The sequence below is a fragment of the Arachis ipaensis genome, chromosome B05, assembly GCF_000816755.2.
Source record: "Arachis ipaensis cultivar K30076 chromosome B05, Araip1.1, whole genome shotgun sequence".
Taxonomy (NCBI): domain Eukaryota; kingdom Viridiplantae; phylum Streptophyta; class Magnoliopsida; order Fabales; family Fabaceae; genus Arachis; species Arachis ipaensis.
In genome coordinates, this window is record NC_029789.2 from 123,261,380 (window position 1) to 123,276,223 (window position 14,844).

The 14,844-nt window shown below is 32.1% G+C and overlaps 1 protein-coding gene and 1 long non-coding RNA gene across 2 annotated transcripts; both read left to right on the plus strand.

Annotated features, from left to right (window-relative positions):
* LOC110262990 lies at positions 10,201–10,522 on the plus strand. Its single transcript, XR_002348003.1, has 3 exons — positions 10,201–10,326; positions 10,365–10,450; positions 10,484–10,522. It is a non-coding gene; the product is annotated as an uncharacterized LOC110262990 (long non-coding RNA).
* LOC107642039 lies at positions 10,826–14,420 on the plus strand. Its single transcript, XM_016345369.2, has 3 exons — positions 10,826–11,086; positions 13,930–14,023; positions 14,120–14,420. Exons 1-3 carry the CDS (start codon positions 10,928–10,930, stop codon positions 14,236–14,238), a joined length of 372 nt encoding a protein of 123 aa, XP_016200855.1. The 5' UTR covers positions 10,826–10,927; the 3' UTR covers positions 14,239–14,420.

Consider the following 14,844-nt stretch of genomic DNA (forward strand, 5'->3'; position numbering starts at 1 on the left):
AATATTAAAAAATTATGATATTTATAATTTTTTATGAATAAAATTCTACATCCAAATAAAATATTTATCCAAATCTATCCAAGTTATTATAATAACTTTTCAAATCATGCACTTCTTTTCCTTTTCTTTCTCCTTCTAGATTTCTTTCTCTAGGTTCTTTTTCTTTCCTTTTTCTTCTCCTCTTTTTTCTTCCAAATTTTCACACCCAAGTTTTTCTTCTTTTTTTATTCTTTTCCTCCACTTTCTTCTCCCCCTCCTCCTTTTTCTTTTTTATCGTCATCACCAATAACACTAACATTTTACAAACGTCTTTATTAGTTTTGATTTTCTCTGTTGTCATCATTAAATAATTTCAGTTCATTTCTTAATTTATTTTGGTTCATTTGTGTGTTAATTGTCGGTTCACTTGATGCTACTGATAAGTATTGACCAAATTTTTTATTCATAAGTGAATTGAAATTAACACACAAATAAACCGAAATTAATTCACAAATGAGCCAAAATAAACTAAAAAATGAACTGAAATTATTTAATGATGACACCAGAAAAAATCAAAACCAATGAAGATATTAGTAAAATGTTAGTGTTGTTAGTGATGACGATAACGAAAGAGGAGGAAAAGGAGGAAAAAAAGCGCGGGGAGAAAAAGAAGAAGACGCGCGGAAGAGGAAAAGAAAAAGAAGCGCGTGTAATGATGCTCTTTTAATAAGAATGATTTTTATTAGTGTTGAACCTATTTAAATAAACTTAAATAAAAATATATTTAAATGTGTAACAATCCTAAATTTTTGTATGATACTATTAAATATTTTTTATGTTAAAACTTTTAGCCCTTAAAAAAATTTCAAGTTTCGTCACTGGTTGACTTAATTTAATTTTTTAATGAAAAAAAGGAGTCACCGAAAAACTTTTAACAGAAATCACATTAATTCTTATAGTATATGAGTTTGTTTCTTGCCAATTTTACCAAGTTTGGTCGGCAAATTCAGCATAAAACTAATTGCAAATTGAAATGGTATTACTGGTCTAGTTTTTCTGTTTCATATTGTTTGTTATATTTGCACTTCTCGAGATTTTAAAATACTAGTCTTGTGACTATATAATTCCGGCAAATATCTAGGTAGTATATTATTTTTTTCACAAATTTATCTCTATTAATAATATAATTTGAAAAGCGAAAATAAATGTAACATCAATTATATTAACTAAAGAATAAAATTAGGGTTTTTTTTTCTAAAATAAATTATAGAAAATAATTAATTCTCCAAAAAAAATTTCTCAATTTTAATTCTCCAAATACAATTTTTTTTTTTTTTGTATTTGGATAAGTTTGCTGGACTCGGACGAACTCTGTGAAAATAAGCAAGTTTGCCTTAACCCCGCGAACTCTATAAATTAAAATGCGCGTTCTTAATTCATATTATCGTTTCCAAAATAGTATATAGATCTACAAACAATATATAGGAGTACACAAAAAATACACTGACAAGTATGGCTTCTTCAAGGATTTTTTTTAATTATAAATTAAAAATAGAAACAAGCCATATTTAACAATGACAACCATTATTATCGTCTCCAAAAATATCCAGGTACACCAGAATAAGCCATATTTAACAAAGATTTTTTTAATTATAAATTAAAAAAATAACTATTTCCCAAAAATAAAATACGACTTATTCTTGTATACTCTTGTGTACTCTTATGTACTCTGGAGATGATGATAATAGTTACCATTGTTAACTTTTCAATATGATATATTTGAAGTGGATTATTTTTAGGAAATAGTTATTTTTTTAATTTATAATTAAAAAATTCTTGTTAAATATGACTTATTCCGGTGCACCTATATATTTTTAGAGACGATAATAATGGTTGCTATTGTTAAATATGGCTTGTTTTTTTTAATTCATAATTAAAAAAATCCTTGAAGAAGCCATACTTGTTGTCTGTGTATTTTTTGTATACTCCTATATACTGTTCGTAGATCTATATACTATTTTGGAGACGATGATATGAATTAAGAATGCGCATTTAAAAAATTTTGAGTGGAGTTCGCTGGAGATAAGGCGAACTCTATAAAATTTATAGAGTTTGCCGGGGGTTAAGGCGAACTTGCTTATTTTTATAGAGTTCGCCCGGGATCCGGCGAACTTGCCTAAATGCTAAAAAAGAGTATTTGAGGAATTAAAGTTGGAAAATCATTTTTGGGAATTAATCATTTTCCATAATTTATTTTGGAAAAAACCCATAAAATTAGGTGTCCAAGCGTGATTTTTACCAAGTGTTTAATCAAGTTATCGTGCGCTTCTTCTTTCTACTGTTTCTTCTTCTACCTTCTCTTGTTCCTCCTCCTCAACCTCCTCTTTAGTTATCAGCATCATCGTATTTGTCTTCTTCTTCTTTTGCGTGTTTCTTTCTTCAACGTCGTTATCGTTGTCATTACCGCCACTGTCATCATCATCGCTACCGCAACTACTGTCTCCTCATCTTTTATTATTATCGTCGTCATCATTATCACAATCATCATCATCATCATCTGCTCGTCGTCTTCATCTTCTTCTCTTATTATATGTTCAGAAAACTAGAGTATAGACATTTTAATATACGGCACACATTTTTGAAAGACCACATACCAAGAACATTGACACCCAGTCAAAAAAATACTCGCAGTATAAAAATTTCGATGCACATCACAGAAATTTTAATGCATAGTATAAAAATTTTGATGCATAATACAGAAATTTTGGTGTACAAGATAGAAATTTTTAAAGAATCACGTGTTCAAAATATTGACTCATCCAATCAACAAATATATTCGCAGCGAAAATTTGTTATGTACGAAAATTTCTATATTGTGTGCAAATATTTATATGTTATGTATAAAAATTTATATAATATATCGATAAGTTTGTGCTATGTGCAAAATTTTATGTTCTATATCAATAAACACTACAAGATAAATAGTAAATTACAGCGAAAAATTGTCGGCGGTTTTTCGAACCGCCGCGAATTGATCCAGTAATGTCAGTTTTGGTAGTGTTTTCATGTTCAGTTTATAACTGATGAGAATTGCGGCGGTTTGGTGTCCAAACAATCCCAAATCACAATTTGATCAGTTTATTGAAATTTGGTGGAAAAAAAGAATCTGTCACAATTCTTCAAGTTTTCGCGTGAACCTTAGGGGAGCAAAGGCGCCAATCACCAGCTCTGAGATACCTTTATGCGGTGACTTTCTCCTCGATCAGTTCCACTAGCCGCTACGTCTGTGTCGTCGTCTTTCCCCGTCACTGATCTGCTCGCTCCGCCGTGTAGCTCCTGCGTACGAAAGGAAAGTGGAACGGCTCGTCCAAGTCTTCTCACCCTGCTGTGCACGTCCATGTCATTGTCGACATCCTTCCCATCGATTCGTCCTGCTCGATCTCTCCCTCTCCCCTCTTTCTAGTTTGTTCTTCTCCCTTGTCCCAATTTAACTTGTCCTAATTTAATTTATTTGGTTGTTAATCGATTAATTTTGCTCCAATTTCATCCCTATTCCTTCTGAATTTTGGTTTGAACAACATTTTGATTTAATTTTGTTCCAATTTTTAAACCTCCTGAGTCTTGATATTTGGATCGATTGTGTTTATTTCTTAGGGTCATCACTGAACAAAACTAATAAGGAGGAGGACCTCCTCCCTGAACCCAAGGGTGGCCTGCAAAATACCAAGCCTTAATTAAGAGAAAATATTCCTCAATTTGCAAATAATACAAAAATTATGGTTAATGTGTTGCAAAAATATATCTTGATTATGAATTCTATCAGGGAAGTATTAAATGGCCAAAAGGAGTGGTGATAATAGAAAAAAAACAAAGCAAACCTCAGTTTAGAAAGAGAGAGAGGATATACTTCAATATATGCAGTCTCTCTCTCTATAAGTTTAGAAAGAGAGAGAGGATATACTTCAATATATGCAGATAAGAATATCTGAATTATTGTGCAGTGTGAAAAAGGATGAAGGCCAAGCTTGATAGCTTAATTGATTACTATTTTTGAGTTTTATTTGACTTTTGATTATGCCCAAAGGGTGTATTTGTGTTTGTGTGTGTAAGAGATTTATGAAATAGTTTTTGTGAGGCAAACTATCAAACAACTGGTATGCAACAAGACAAAATCTAAGCAAATTGTAATTATGGAATACTACCTAATGCTGCAGTTTACTTACTTTCATCTATAGTTATCTATTTGCATTAAAACATATGTCTTTTGCACCACTAATCATTCTCAGAAGATTGATAAAAATGATGTGAGAAATTATTAACTGCACAATTAAATTTATCATACAATTATGCACATCAGATGATAATTTATCCTTTATAGACATATGTCTTTTGCTTACTAAGTTTGATGTTGATGCTGTGCATATTTGTTACTAGCTAGATGCATATAAGCAGCATGATTTTGACCTAATCTTGAACGAAAAAATGAAATATATAATTAATAGATGGTGAGTTCTATGATGTAGAAAGAAGATTCTTTCTATAGCAGTATATTTTTATTGTCAACATTACTATGAGACAAGTGTCTAGAAAGAGAGTATGATTGAAGACATTTTCTGTAATTTGAAATTTTTATGCAGGGTAGGTGGAGCCCCACAACACATGATAGCTAGGTATTTTAACTAATTAATTTTGTTCATTATGACTAATTTATAAAAATGATACTGGGCTGGTTGAAATGTTTTAGTAATGGCCCAATAGCTCATCTACAAATTAAATCTTATTGCCATACATCATGACCAAATAACCTTTTCACATTTTATGTTTTTAATGATGATGATGATGATGATGATGATGATGTGCGTAAAAAAAATATCCGATAAATCTAACATGTGTGGTAAGCATTAAATATAGTTTTCTGTTATAAATTGATTTGGACAATATTTAAATAATCATTCTAATCCAAAAAATAATAATTTTTGAATTTTTAACTACTCACTGGATCTTGCCATCTTTATTTCAATATTATTTACTAGCAAACTAAATAATAACAAATTAAATAATAATTAATTAAATATTTTTTTCACATTCACAACTAATCTACACATAAATTCGTAAATTACATTAGCATAACTAATTATATCATAATTGAATTTATGTATGTAAATTAACAATTAACCAAAAAAATTATGAAAAATTCCGTTAACAAATTACTTCATTAATATTTATTAAATGAATTAATAACTAAATTAATATCATCATGTAAAACATATATTATGATGAAAAATAAAATTTCATCAAAATCACAAAAAATCAAAATCAAAATCTTAAACCATCCAACTCTAAACTCTAAACAAAAAATCACAAATCCTAATTTCTTAATCATAAATTCTAAACCATCCAATCCTAACTCTAATCAATCTAATTTTAAACCTTAAACCCTAAAACATTCTTCATCAAATCCTAAACTAAATAACACTAAACTCTAAATACTAAATTATTTTATTCATGAATTTAAACATTACAAAAAAATTTCAATCAGTCCAGTATCATCTCTATAAATTAGTTATAATGAAAAAATTAATTAGTCAAAATATCTAATTATCACCTGTGTTGTAGGCCTTAACATAATCTGCATAGAAACTTTAAATGGCAAAAAATATCTTTAATAATATTCTCTCTCTGGACACTTGTCTTATAATGATCTTGACAATAAATACATACAGGTATAGAAATAATCTTCTTTCTACATCATAGAACTTACCTTAATAGATTAGCTTATTGTGAAACATTTGTTTCCCTTGCTCACTATTGAACTTTTATTTTCTGTTTATCGTAATCATTGTCTATTACTTTTATCAGTGATTATTATCTTTGCTATGTGTTGTGAAATTTCATTTGCTCCTAGTTTAATTCTATAAATGATATTCCTGAGCATCTTTCTTTTCCTTTTAATACTCTTCAGATTGGTGATTGGATCATAAGTAAAGGAACTCTTAATATTAAGAGCATAAAACATAGAAATAAACAAACTAAATACAAAGGGTAATTTACATATACAGAAAATTGAAAAATTCAAATAATTCAATATAGCCAATTAACCATATGTAACATCCTCATAGTTGACATGACACTTCCTTTATTTTATTTTAGTTTGTATTGATCATATATATTATACCAACAAATTCTATGAATTGTTTTTATTATTTTGTGTCTACTTATGGAGCATTACTATGTGTTTTATACCAAAAGCACTTTAAACAGGACGTGGGCCTTGAATTTTAATGTTGACTTAGGTTCAAGTTAGGTGATAAAACAATCCATGAACAATTTAATGAGCTAAGCACTTCCATCACTTCCATGATTGAGCAAATAATTTTCCTCTTAAATATGCGGCTTAGTTAATTTTGTCATTCACAAATAATCATCCATTTAGTAAATTAATGTAGTATTGGTACCATATTCTCCTATAAATCCAAAGTGACTTATTTTTTTTATCCAACTATAACAATTTTTAAGTGTGTTTTTTTTTTAAGTTGGATTGTTTACTTATATTATGCTTTTGTCTTAAGTATTTTTTTAACTCTAACTTATACTCCTTTTTTCTTTTTTTTTTTTGTAAGGAAGGTTTTCCTTTCCATTTCAATTTTTTTTTGCTTTAGAATCAGAGTTTCTTTCTGCTAATAATTTTTTAGAAAGTGCAGAATTTTTCATTGAGCAAGCAACTTTTTCAAATAATTTTGTGGGCTGCGTATTATCCTAGATTCTAGTAATTTTGTTTTTTGTTTTATCTTTTAAAAGTTATTCTCCTAGTTTATTTCAAACAGTATGACTATATCATAGTATACATTTCATTAATTTAATTGAGATTTATTGTTAAGTTTTTCTAGTAGTCTGACTTTATTATTTGAATATTCGGTGCTCTATTATTTTATTAAATTAGATATTGATAAGAGTTGGATTTCAAAGCCACGAAATGGTGCAGAATATAGGGACGGTTTGAATAGAATCTTAGATTTTTCATTTGCCAATGCATCATCCGATGGGATGATACATTGTCCATGTTCAAAGTGTGGGTTTCACCTTTTCCAAACTAGGAGGATGCGTACGATCATTTGCTGATAAAATCTTTTCCCTCTAGTTATACATTTTGGGTACATCACGGTGAGATATGCATAGTAGAGAGCTCTAGTGATGGACAAAAAGCAGAACCCGATAGAAACTTCAATGCCCCAATGCTTGAGATGGTCCATAAGGCATTCAACTTCCCAGGACTTTATGGCGATGAAAAAGACTCAGAGAACGAACATGTTGGAGGAAATGCGGAGGAGTTGCCGTACTTATACAAGGAATCTAGTCGCGAGACTCGCAATTTTCATTACCTACTCGAAGATGGAGAGCATAAGTTATACCCGGGATGTCAAAGTTCTCTAAGTTGTCTTTCTTGGTGAGGCTCTATCATATAAAGTCTATGTGCGGAGTAAGCGACAAGGCCTTCGGAATGATATTGGAGTTGCTGGTGGACACCTTTGAGCATGCAAGGATTCCGAGCAATATGCACGATGCCAAGAGGATCATAAGAAAGCTCGGTATCGTGTACAACAAGATAGATGCATGTCCAAATGACTGCATGCTATACTAGACAGCGACCAAGAGTTGTCTAAATGCAAACAATGTAGGACATAGAGATGGAAGAAAAAGACTACGAAGAACTCTAGAGTAAGGATCAACATGGTTGTTAAGAAGAATGAAAAATCGCAAGCGACGAAGATTCTTCGTTACTTCCCCCTTGTGCCATGATTGCAATAGTTATTCATGTCTAGTAAGACATCCATTGACATGTTGTGGCATAAGAGAGGTCGTAACAATGATGGTATTTGTAGGCATCCATGGGATGGCGAGGCATGGAAGGCATTTGACAGAAGATATTCTGACTTCTCTGGCTGTTCTAAGCAGTGTTAGCTTAGTCTTAGCTAGCAATGGCTTTAACCCTTTTGGAAACATGAGCTCAAACTACTTAATTTGGCCCATAGTTCTTATTTCGTACAACCTATCTCCCTATATTTGCATGAAAACCACATTTTCTATCATCTTCATGATTATTCCTGGTTCTAAACTGCTTGGAAATGATATAGATGTTTACCTACAGTCCTTGTCGACGAGTTGAAGCAGTTGTGGGTTGGTGTTGAAACGTACAATGCTAACGAGAAAAATACCTTCAAGATGTATGTTGCGTTGATGTGGACAATCAGCGATTTTCTAGGTTGGACAACTTATTTGGGTGAAATACGTATGGTAGGAGAGCTTGTCCTGCGTGCAATTGGGATGTTGAGACTAACCAGCTCACACATAGTCAGAAATGGTGTTTTATGGGTCATCATCGCTTTTTAAATCATGACCACATATATGAAAAGACCGGGATAGATTTGATGAAAAGATAGAGGATAAATGTCCACCTGTCAAATTCTCTGGTGGAGACATTATCAAACAACTAGAGCATGTGCATGTCCAACTTGGCAAGGTGCAATCAGTTGCTAGAAAAAGGAAACGCGGATAGCAAACTGTCGTGCAAGACGAGTCTTCTTGGAAGAAGAAGAGGATATTCTTTAAGCTCCCTTATTGGGAGAACAATGGATTGCGTCACTATCTTGACGTGATTTACATAGAGAAAAATGTGTGACAATATAGTTTTCACCATACTAAACGAAAAAGTTAAATCTAAAGAACACCTTAAAGCTCGAAAAGACCTCCAATTGATGGGAATCAAGCATGATTTATGGCCACAGGAAGATAGAAAGTACCCATCCGCCGTCTTTACTATGTCCAATCAACAGAATGATGTCTTTTTAAGGACTATCAAGAATGTGGTCTTTCCAGATGGGTACTCTAGCAACATTTCTCGCTGTGTTGACTTACGATAGCGCAAGTTGTCGTGCTTGAAAAGCCACGACTTTCACATTCTAATGGAACATCTACTGCTAATTACGTTAAGGAATGTATTTTCTGCCCCAGTGTCTTCCGTCTTGGTAGATTTATTATCCTTTTTTTGTCGAATATGCAGCAAATTCGTAGATCCTCAACAACTTTCTCTCCTTCAAGATCATGTGGTCCATACTCTGTGCTACATGGAGATGATTTTCCCTCCTTCTTTCTTCACAGTCATGGTTCACTTGATAGTGCATCTGGTCGAGGAGGTGCACCTTGATGGCCTAGTGCATTATCGGAGGATGTGCCCAATTTGAAAAGGTAATTATAAAAAAAATTTATGTACGTTTTTTATTCCAACCCGAACATACTAAATCATGTGTTATATTCTCAAAGGTACTTATGTCGTCTCAAATAGTACGTGCGTAATAGATCACAACCAGAGGGCTCAATTGCAAAGAGATACTTATCTGAGAAGATTCTCATATTCTGTTCAAAATATCTAGATAATGTCGAGAGTAGGATCAATTGACCAATGCGTGTTGACGATCAACCGAGTGAACCTATGCCTAGTGAATCTGCAACCATGTTCCCAGAGGTTAGAAAGGTTGTGGGGGCTACTTCTTTTTACACTTTCTCACCAACTGAAAAATTTCAAGCACATCGTCATGTATTGGTCAGTTGCTTGGCTGTGGAAAATTTCTTAAAGTAAGTGCATTTGAAATCCTGGAATACGAAAATGATCAACTATAGTTGGAGATTCTGACATGAAACTGTTGTGATTTATCCAGTGATTTTAGGGCAATCACAAAGAGAAAGTTGCAAAGTAAGACAAGGTCCTAGTCTCACATAGACAGTATTGTGCACAGAGAATTTCTCGACTGGTTCAAGCGTGAGGTGAATCCTATTATGATTAATCCTTTTATATATTCGATCGTGTCCTGTCATTTGTATCCCAAACTGATGAAACATGTAATTATTCCCTATCAGGTTCTATTGGGAAGCATCAGGCATTCAAACGAATTGCAGTGGCTTGCATGTTGTCCCAATGTTCAAGCTAGCCCCTTTACATCTTACAACATAAACGGATTTAAGTTTAGAATCCTATTAAGAGAAGAAGGGTTGAAAACCCTAAATAACGGGGTTTATGTCACTTCTGACACTTGAAGTTATGCAAGCAAGTGCGATAGTAATGTTGCTGTTGGTGGTGTCTCGTATTATGGAAAACTAGGGGATATCATTGAGTTGAATTACAGTGGTCAATTCACAGTCATCTTGTTTAGATATATCTGGAAAAATACCACCTCTGGTAGAGGCATAAAACAAGACTTTTTGGGACACACAATGGTCAATTTCTCTCATCCAATTCATACCAGTGATCGAGAAGATGATGAACCGTACATTCTTGCATCCGAGGCTCGCCTTGTATACTATATGGATGATGAAGTTGATAAGGAATGGAGTGTAGTAGTCCATGTGAAGTTAAGAGATTTGTTTGACATGGGTGAAGACAATGAACACTATGAGGTCAAACTTTTCCCCCAACCGAGTTTGACTAAGTTGTCTGAGTGTGACATCAAAGGTTTGTCATTGACAAGGGACGAAAATTTAGAAGAACCCATCACTGATGCCATTGATACTTTCAAATAGGCTACTGGTTTATAGACATATTTAGATACCAATATAGGATATGTTCACTATTACTCTATCTATAGTCTAGTTGAGAGTTAGACACTTGCAATTTTATTAATTAGCAACTAGCATATAGTAGAAATTAAAACATGGAAAGACTTGAATTATGTTACTCATAAGTGACAATTGGTCCACCTGAAAAGTGATATTAATAATATATTACAAATTAAAATTATTTATTTTGTATTTTTTCCCCTACTACTCCTGGAGCTATATATTGATTGACATGTATACTCAAAGTTATTTTGCTCACTTGTTTCATGATAGGACTTATCAGGGAAATTGGAAGAGGGACTTCTTTCTTTGCGGTACTAGCATCAATTTTTCCAGGGCGATGGAGCAAGCAGCTTTGTTCTCTTCGCTGGAGCATGCCATATCATTCGCAAGAGACTTATGGTTCAACAAGTTGCCTATTAACTCATGGCTGGATGAATTCGCTACACACATGCACATAGTTGAGGCTGTTAGCAAATCTCCTGAATCAATTATGAAGGTATGCTCTCATATGTCTGATAGCAAAAAGTTCCTTTACTTTTTTTGAACGGCAACAGTAATTTTAGTGGTTTTATTATCCTTTAAACAAAAGACACGGCCAAAGGTCTTACATTTTTTGAGACTCTCAACATTGTAAGAATTGAATCAATTCGAAACAAAGTACCACAAGAAATTTGGCTTCGAGTTCATAACAAGTACAAACAAGAAACTATCGCACCAAATACCGGAGGAGGTAAAGGTAAAATCTGGATTTAAGCACCAAGTATATGATCTCGTATCTTGCTACATAATTTAAACATAATGAATTCTCCAAATTCTCTTGTATGCAGCACTATACAAGTTTGAAGTCTTGAACCACAATTTACATGATGTGCTTTCCCTTTCAGCAATGATTTTATGACTATGGTGTATATTTTCAACAATATGGGTGGTGCTTTTGTTGCCTTTTGGTTTTGCATCTTCTCTGATAAAATAATAATCGTTTTCTACATCCCCATTTTTTGGTTATGTCAATATCCAACATATGTTAATATTTCATAGCCTTGCATGCTTCTTAAGACTTTTTCCAGCATCCATTGCATTTTTTGCAATAGACATGTTGCATAGTAGGGTCGTCTCCCTTTTTTCTAATTGTTTTATTGTGCTTTTCATTTAAACTATTATGAAATATTTTAAGATGGATGTAATACCATAGTAGTTATTGTTATTACCTTATTCTAAAATCAATATCTACAATTGTTGTGTTGAGTACTCTTTGGTAAGTATCTTTAAAGTAGCATCTTATGTGACTAAGCATTAAGTTGTTGTTGCTGTTTGTAACTTGAGTTATGATTAGGAGTGCTATTTAAAAAATGAAAGATTTATTTCTCTCTCTAGTTTTTCTTTTCCTTTTTACCCCCTCAGCTAAGAGTCTTTTTAATAGGTGGAGTATGTAGAATATTCTTTGGCCTTTGCTCTCTTACAATTCTTCTAGAAAACTATCTTTTGTTTTCATTTTTATGAAATCTATTAGTGATACATCTATTAATGTTCAAGATACATCTAAAGCAAGAATTTGTCATGATTATACTTACCCTTGTATCCTCAAACACATCTTCTTGAGTGGTATTGCCATCAAACACATGATCATATATGTGTTATTTTGGTTTATCATCTTTCCATAGATGTTCAACAGTAAACTCATCTATAGTAGTAAGAGAATCTCCATCTTTCTCAGCAATCTTTTTGTCACTTAGGGGCCTTAGCCGACAGTACACTCTTATATTAAAGAATAGAGGCCAAAATTCCAATGTTTTTATTATGTCGATTAAATATGTAAATTCACAAGTCAAAGACATACTTGTTGTAATTAACACTTTATCTTTGCCACCTTCTGTTGTATTGAAACATCACGTTCTCAACACTTGTTCTTCTTTATAAAGCAACTCTATGTCAGCTAGTTGAGCTGGTTGCATATTCAATCTGGCAATTGTTTGTTTGTCCTTTCTATCAATGTCCTAAATAAAGTAAAAATAAATGTATAAGTTGTTTTGCATCTTCAATTTAACACATAAATTGAGACAAGAGTATCAAAACCTTTTTCATTTCTCTCAATTCTTCAAGCTCTTTCAAATTGCTCTTCAATGCAGTCAATTCAAAGTCCTTGGCTGAAAGTGTAGACTTAGCAACAACTAACTCTTGTTTGAATACTTTTACTTTTATTTCGAGGTCATAAACTTAACCTTTCAGAGTTTTGCGTTCTTGTTCAAGTTTCAATTGAATAGAAGAACTCTGCATTATAACCACAACCATGATGTTGATTAAAAATTTTAGACTTATCCGTTTTAAAGTTAAAATAACTAATAGAGTCTCAATCTTCTTCTTTACCTGTTTAGAATTTTTCTTCTTAAGGCTAGACAACCTCTGGTCCAAAACCAATTTGTTAGTTGTCAAACTTCTGATGGTTTCTTCAGCTACATGAAGCTCATTTTTACAAAGTTTTAGCTCATCTTCAAGCTTTTGTAAATCCTATCAAATATCAACCAAATTCCACAAATGATATGTAATTAAAATAAATTATATCAATAAGAAAAACGACAATGAACAACTACTCTCAAAAGGCATCTTACTTGCTGATTTGTTCCAATAGGCTCATTTTGGGTAGTGTCCTCTTTCTCTATAACCAATTTATTCAACTTGGTCATCCTTGTTTCCATGTTCCTTTTCTCTGAAATTGCAGCCTAGTATATTGTATAATCATTGAGATAGGTCAATAATGTGAAGATGGTTAAGACCAATTCAATTAAGTTAAGAACTTTACCTGAAGGGCCTTATCTTTTTCATTGCATAATGAGATAATACTATCATGGTCATTTGTAACTTCCTCAAGACTAAGCTTATCATCATTTAAGGATTCGTTCAAGCTCTCCAACTCTTGTAGCATTTTCTCTTGTAACAACATAAACCAATCCTACTGATAGTTCGTCTTAATATAGTGATACAAAAAACAAAATCTGATATTAAAAATACTTTTTAAGTTAGATACATCTTATATGGCTAGGCCAATAAGGTTATGCTTTGAAAGGAAATGAAGCTGCATATATAAGATAAGGTTCCATTTTGAAATTCCTATACAATACCACTTTGAAATCCATAGCTCACTATTGAAATTTATTGGTATTGAATTTATTAATCCTTACCTTTAATTAGTTACCATGGTTTCTAGTTGGCATATTCTTTAGTTGCTACAAAGCTTGAAATGTTGTTGATGTTGAATGAAAAGTGCCTTTGATAAATTTTGTTGATCACTTCTAGCTTCCAGCTATTACATTACTTACAAATGCACTTTCGTACATTGTGCAGACACGCTATGAGAATAGTTTTATTGTTGAACTTGAAATTATGTCTCGGAAGGAATTCATTCTTATAGAAAGAAAGATTGCACGACTTTGGGAGCGTAAGCCAAATAAGACATCTACAATGTTAAGCTTAACCATGTTTTTTTAATAATTTATAATACATTGGATTTAGTCGGCTATAATGTAACTTTTAGGTTTATCTCGGGACAAGATTCAAGAGACTTCAGAAGAAACAGGGGAGATAGTTCAATATTCAGTGCAGGAAGAAGATGTTGTACCAGATGATAGTTCTAATGAGGTTGTTTTTACTTAACACAATGCTTCCATGCTAACTTTTGACCTTAATGAAACAAAAGAAGAGAATGAGGTCTTTTGACTCATGTTGTTTGTTTGATATTTTGACTTGGTTTTTAAATACCAATTTGGTGTTTGGGCTTTAATTTGATCTTGTTAGATACCTTTGATTTATGACGATCTTGATTGGACCTGTTTATTGAAAAATTGGGATTTGATTGAACTCAGTAAATGATGTAACTTTATATTTGGTATTGAACTTAATGAAGAAGTAGATAGCAATGAACTTGTTGGAGATTGAAATAATGTCGACTTCGTATACCCTAATTAGTCTTTTGTAACTTGAAATAGTTAGGAGACAAGATTCTCTTGCAGCCGAGGCTTTTCTATTTTTAATTTTTTTTATTATGTAATTATGGTATAAAGAATATAAATATATCTCCTCCATTTAGTGACACTGCTTAACGAATTGCTGTCTTTTACCATTAATTATGTTTATTCGATTTATAAAAAATTAACTGTTTAAAATCAGTACTTTTAAACAAAAAAGTCAATGTATAAAAATTATTTTTAAATTAAATAATTATGAACCAAAGCACTTTTATTATTTTAAAAATTTAAAATA

Bases quoted from the DNA above. Each gene is read 5' to 3' on its own strand.
- LOC107642039 (XM_016345369.2), top strand. From the start codon at position 10,928: ATGGAGCAAGCAGCTTTGTTCTCTTCGCTGGAGCATGCCATATCATTC. The intron at 11,087-13,929 runs GTATGCTCTCAT...TACATTGTGCAG, and splicing joins CTCCTGAATCAATTATGAAG to ACACGCTATGAGAATAGTTT. The intron at 14,024-14,119 runs GTAAGCCAAATA...TGTAACTTTTAG, and splicing joins GATTGCACGACTTTGGGAGC to GTTTATCTCGGGACAAGATT.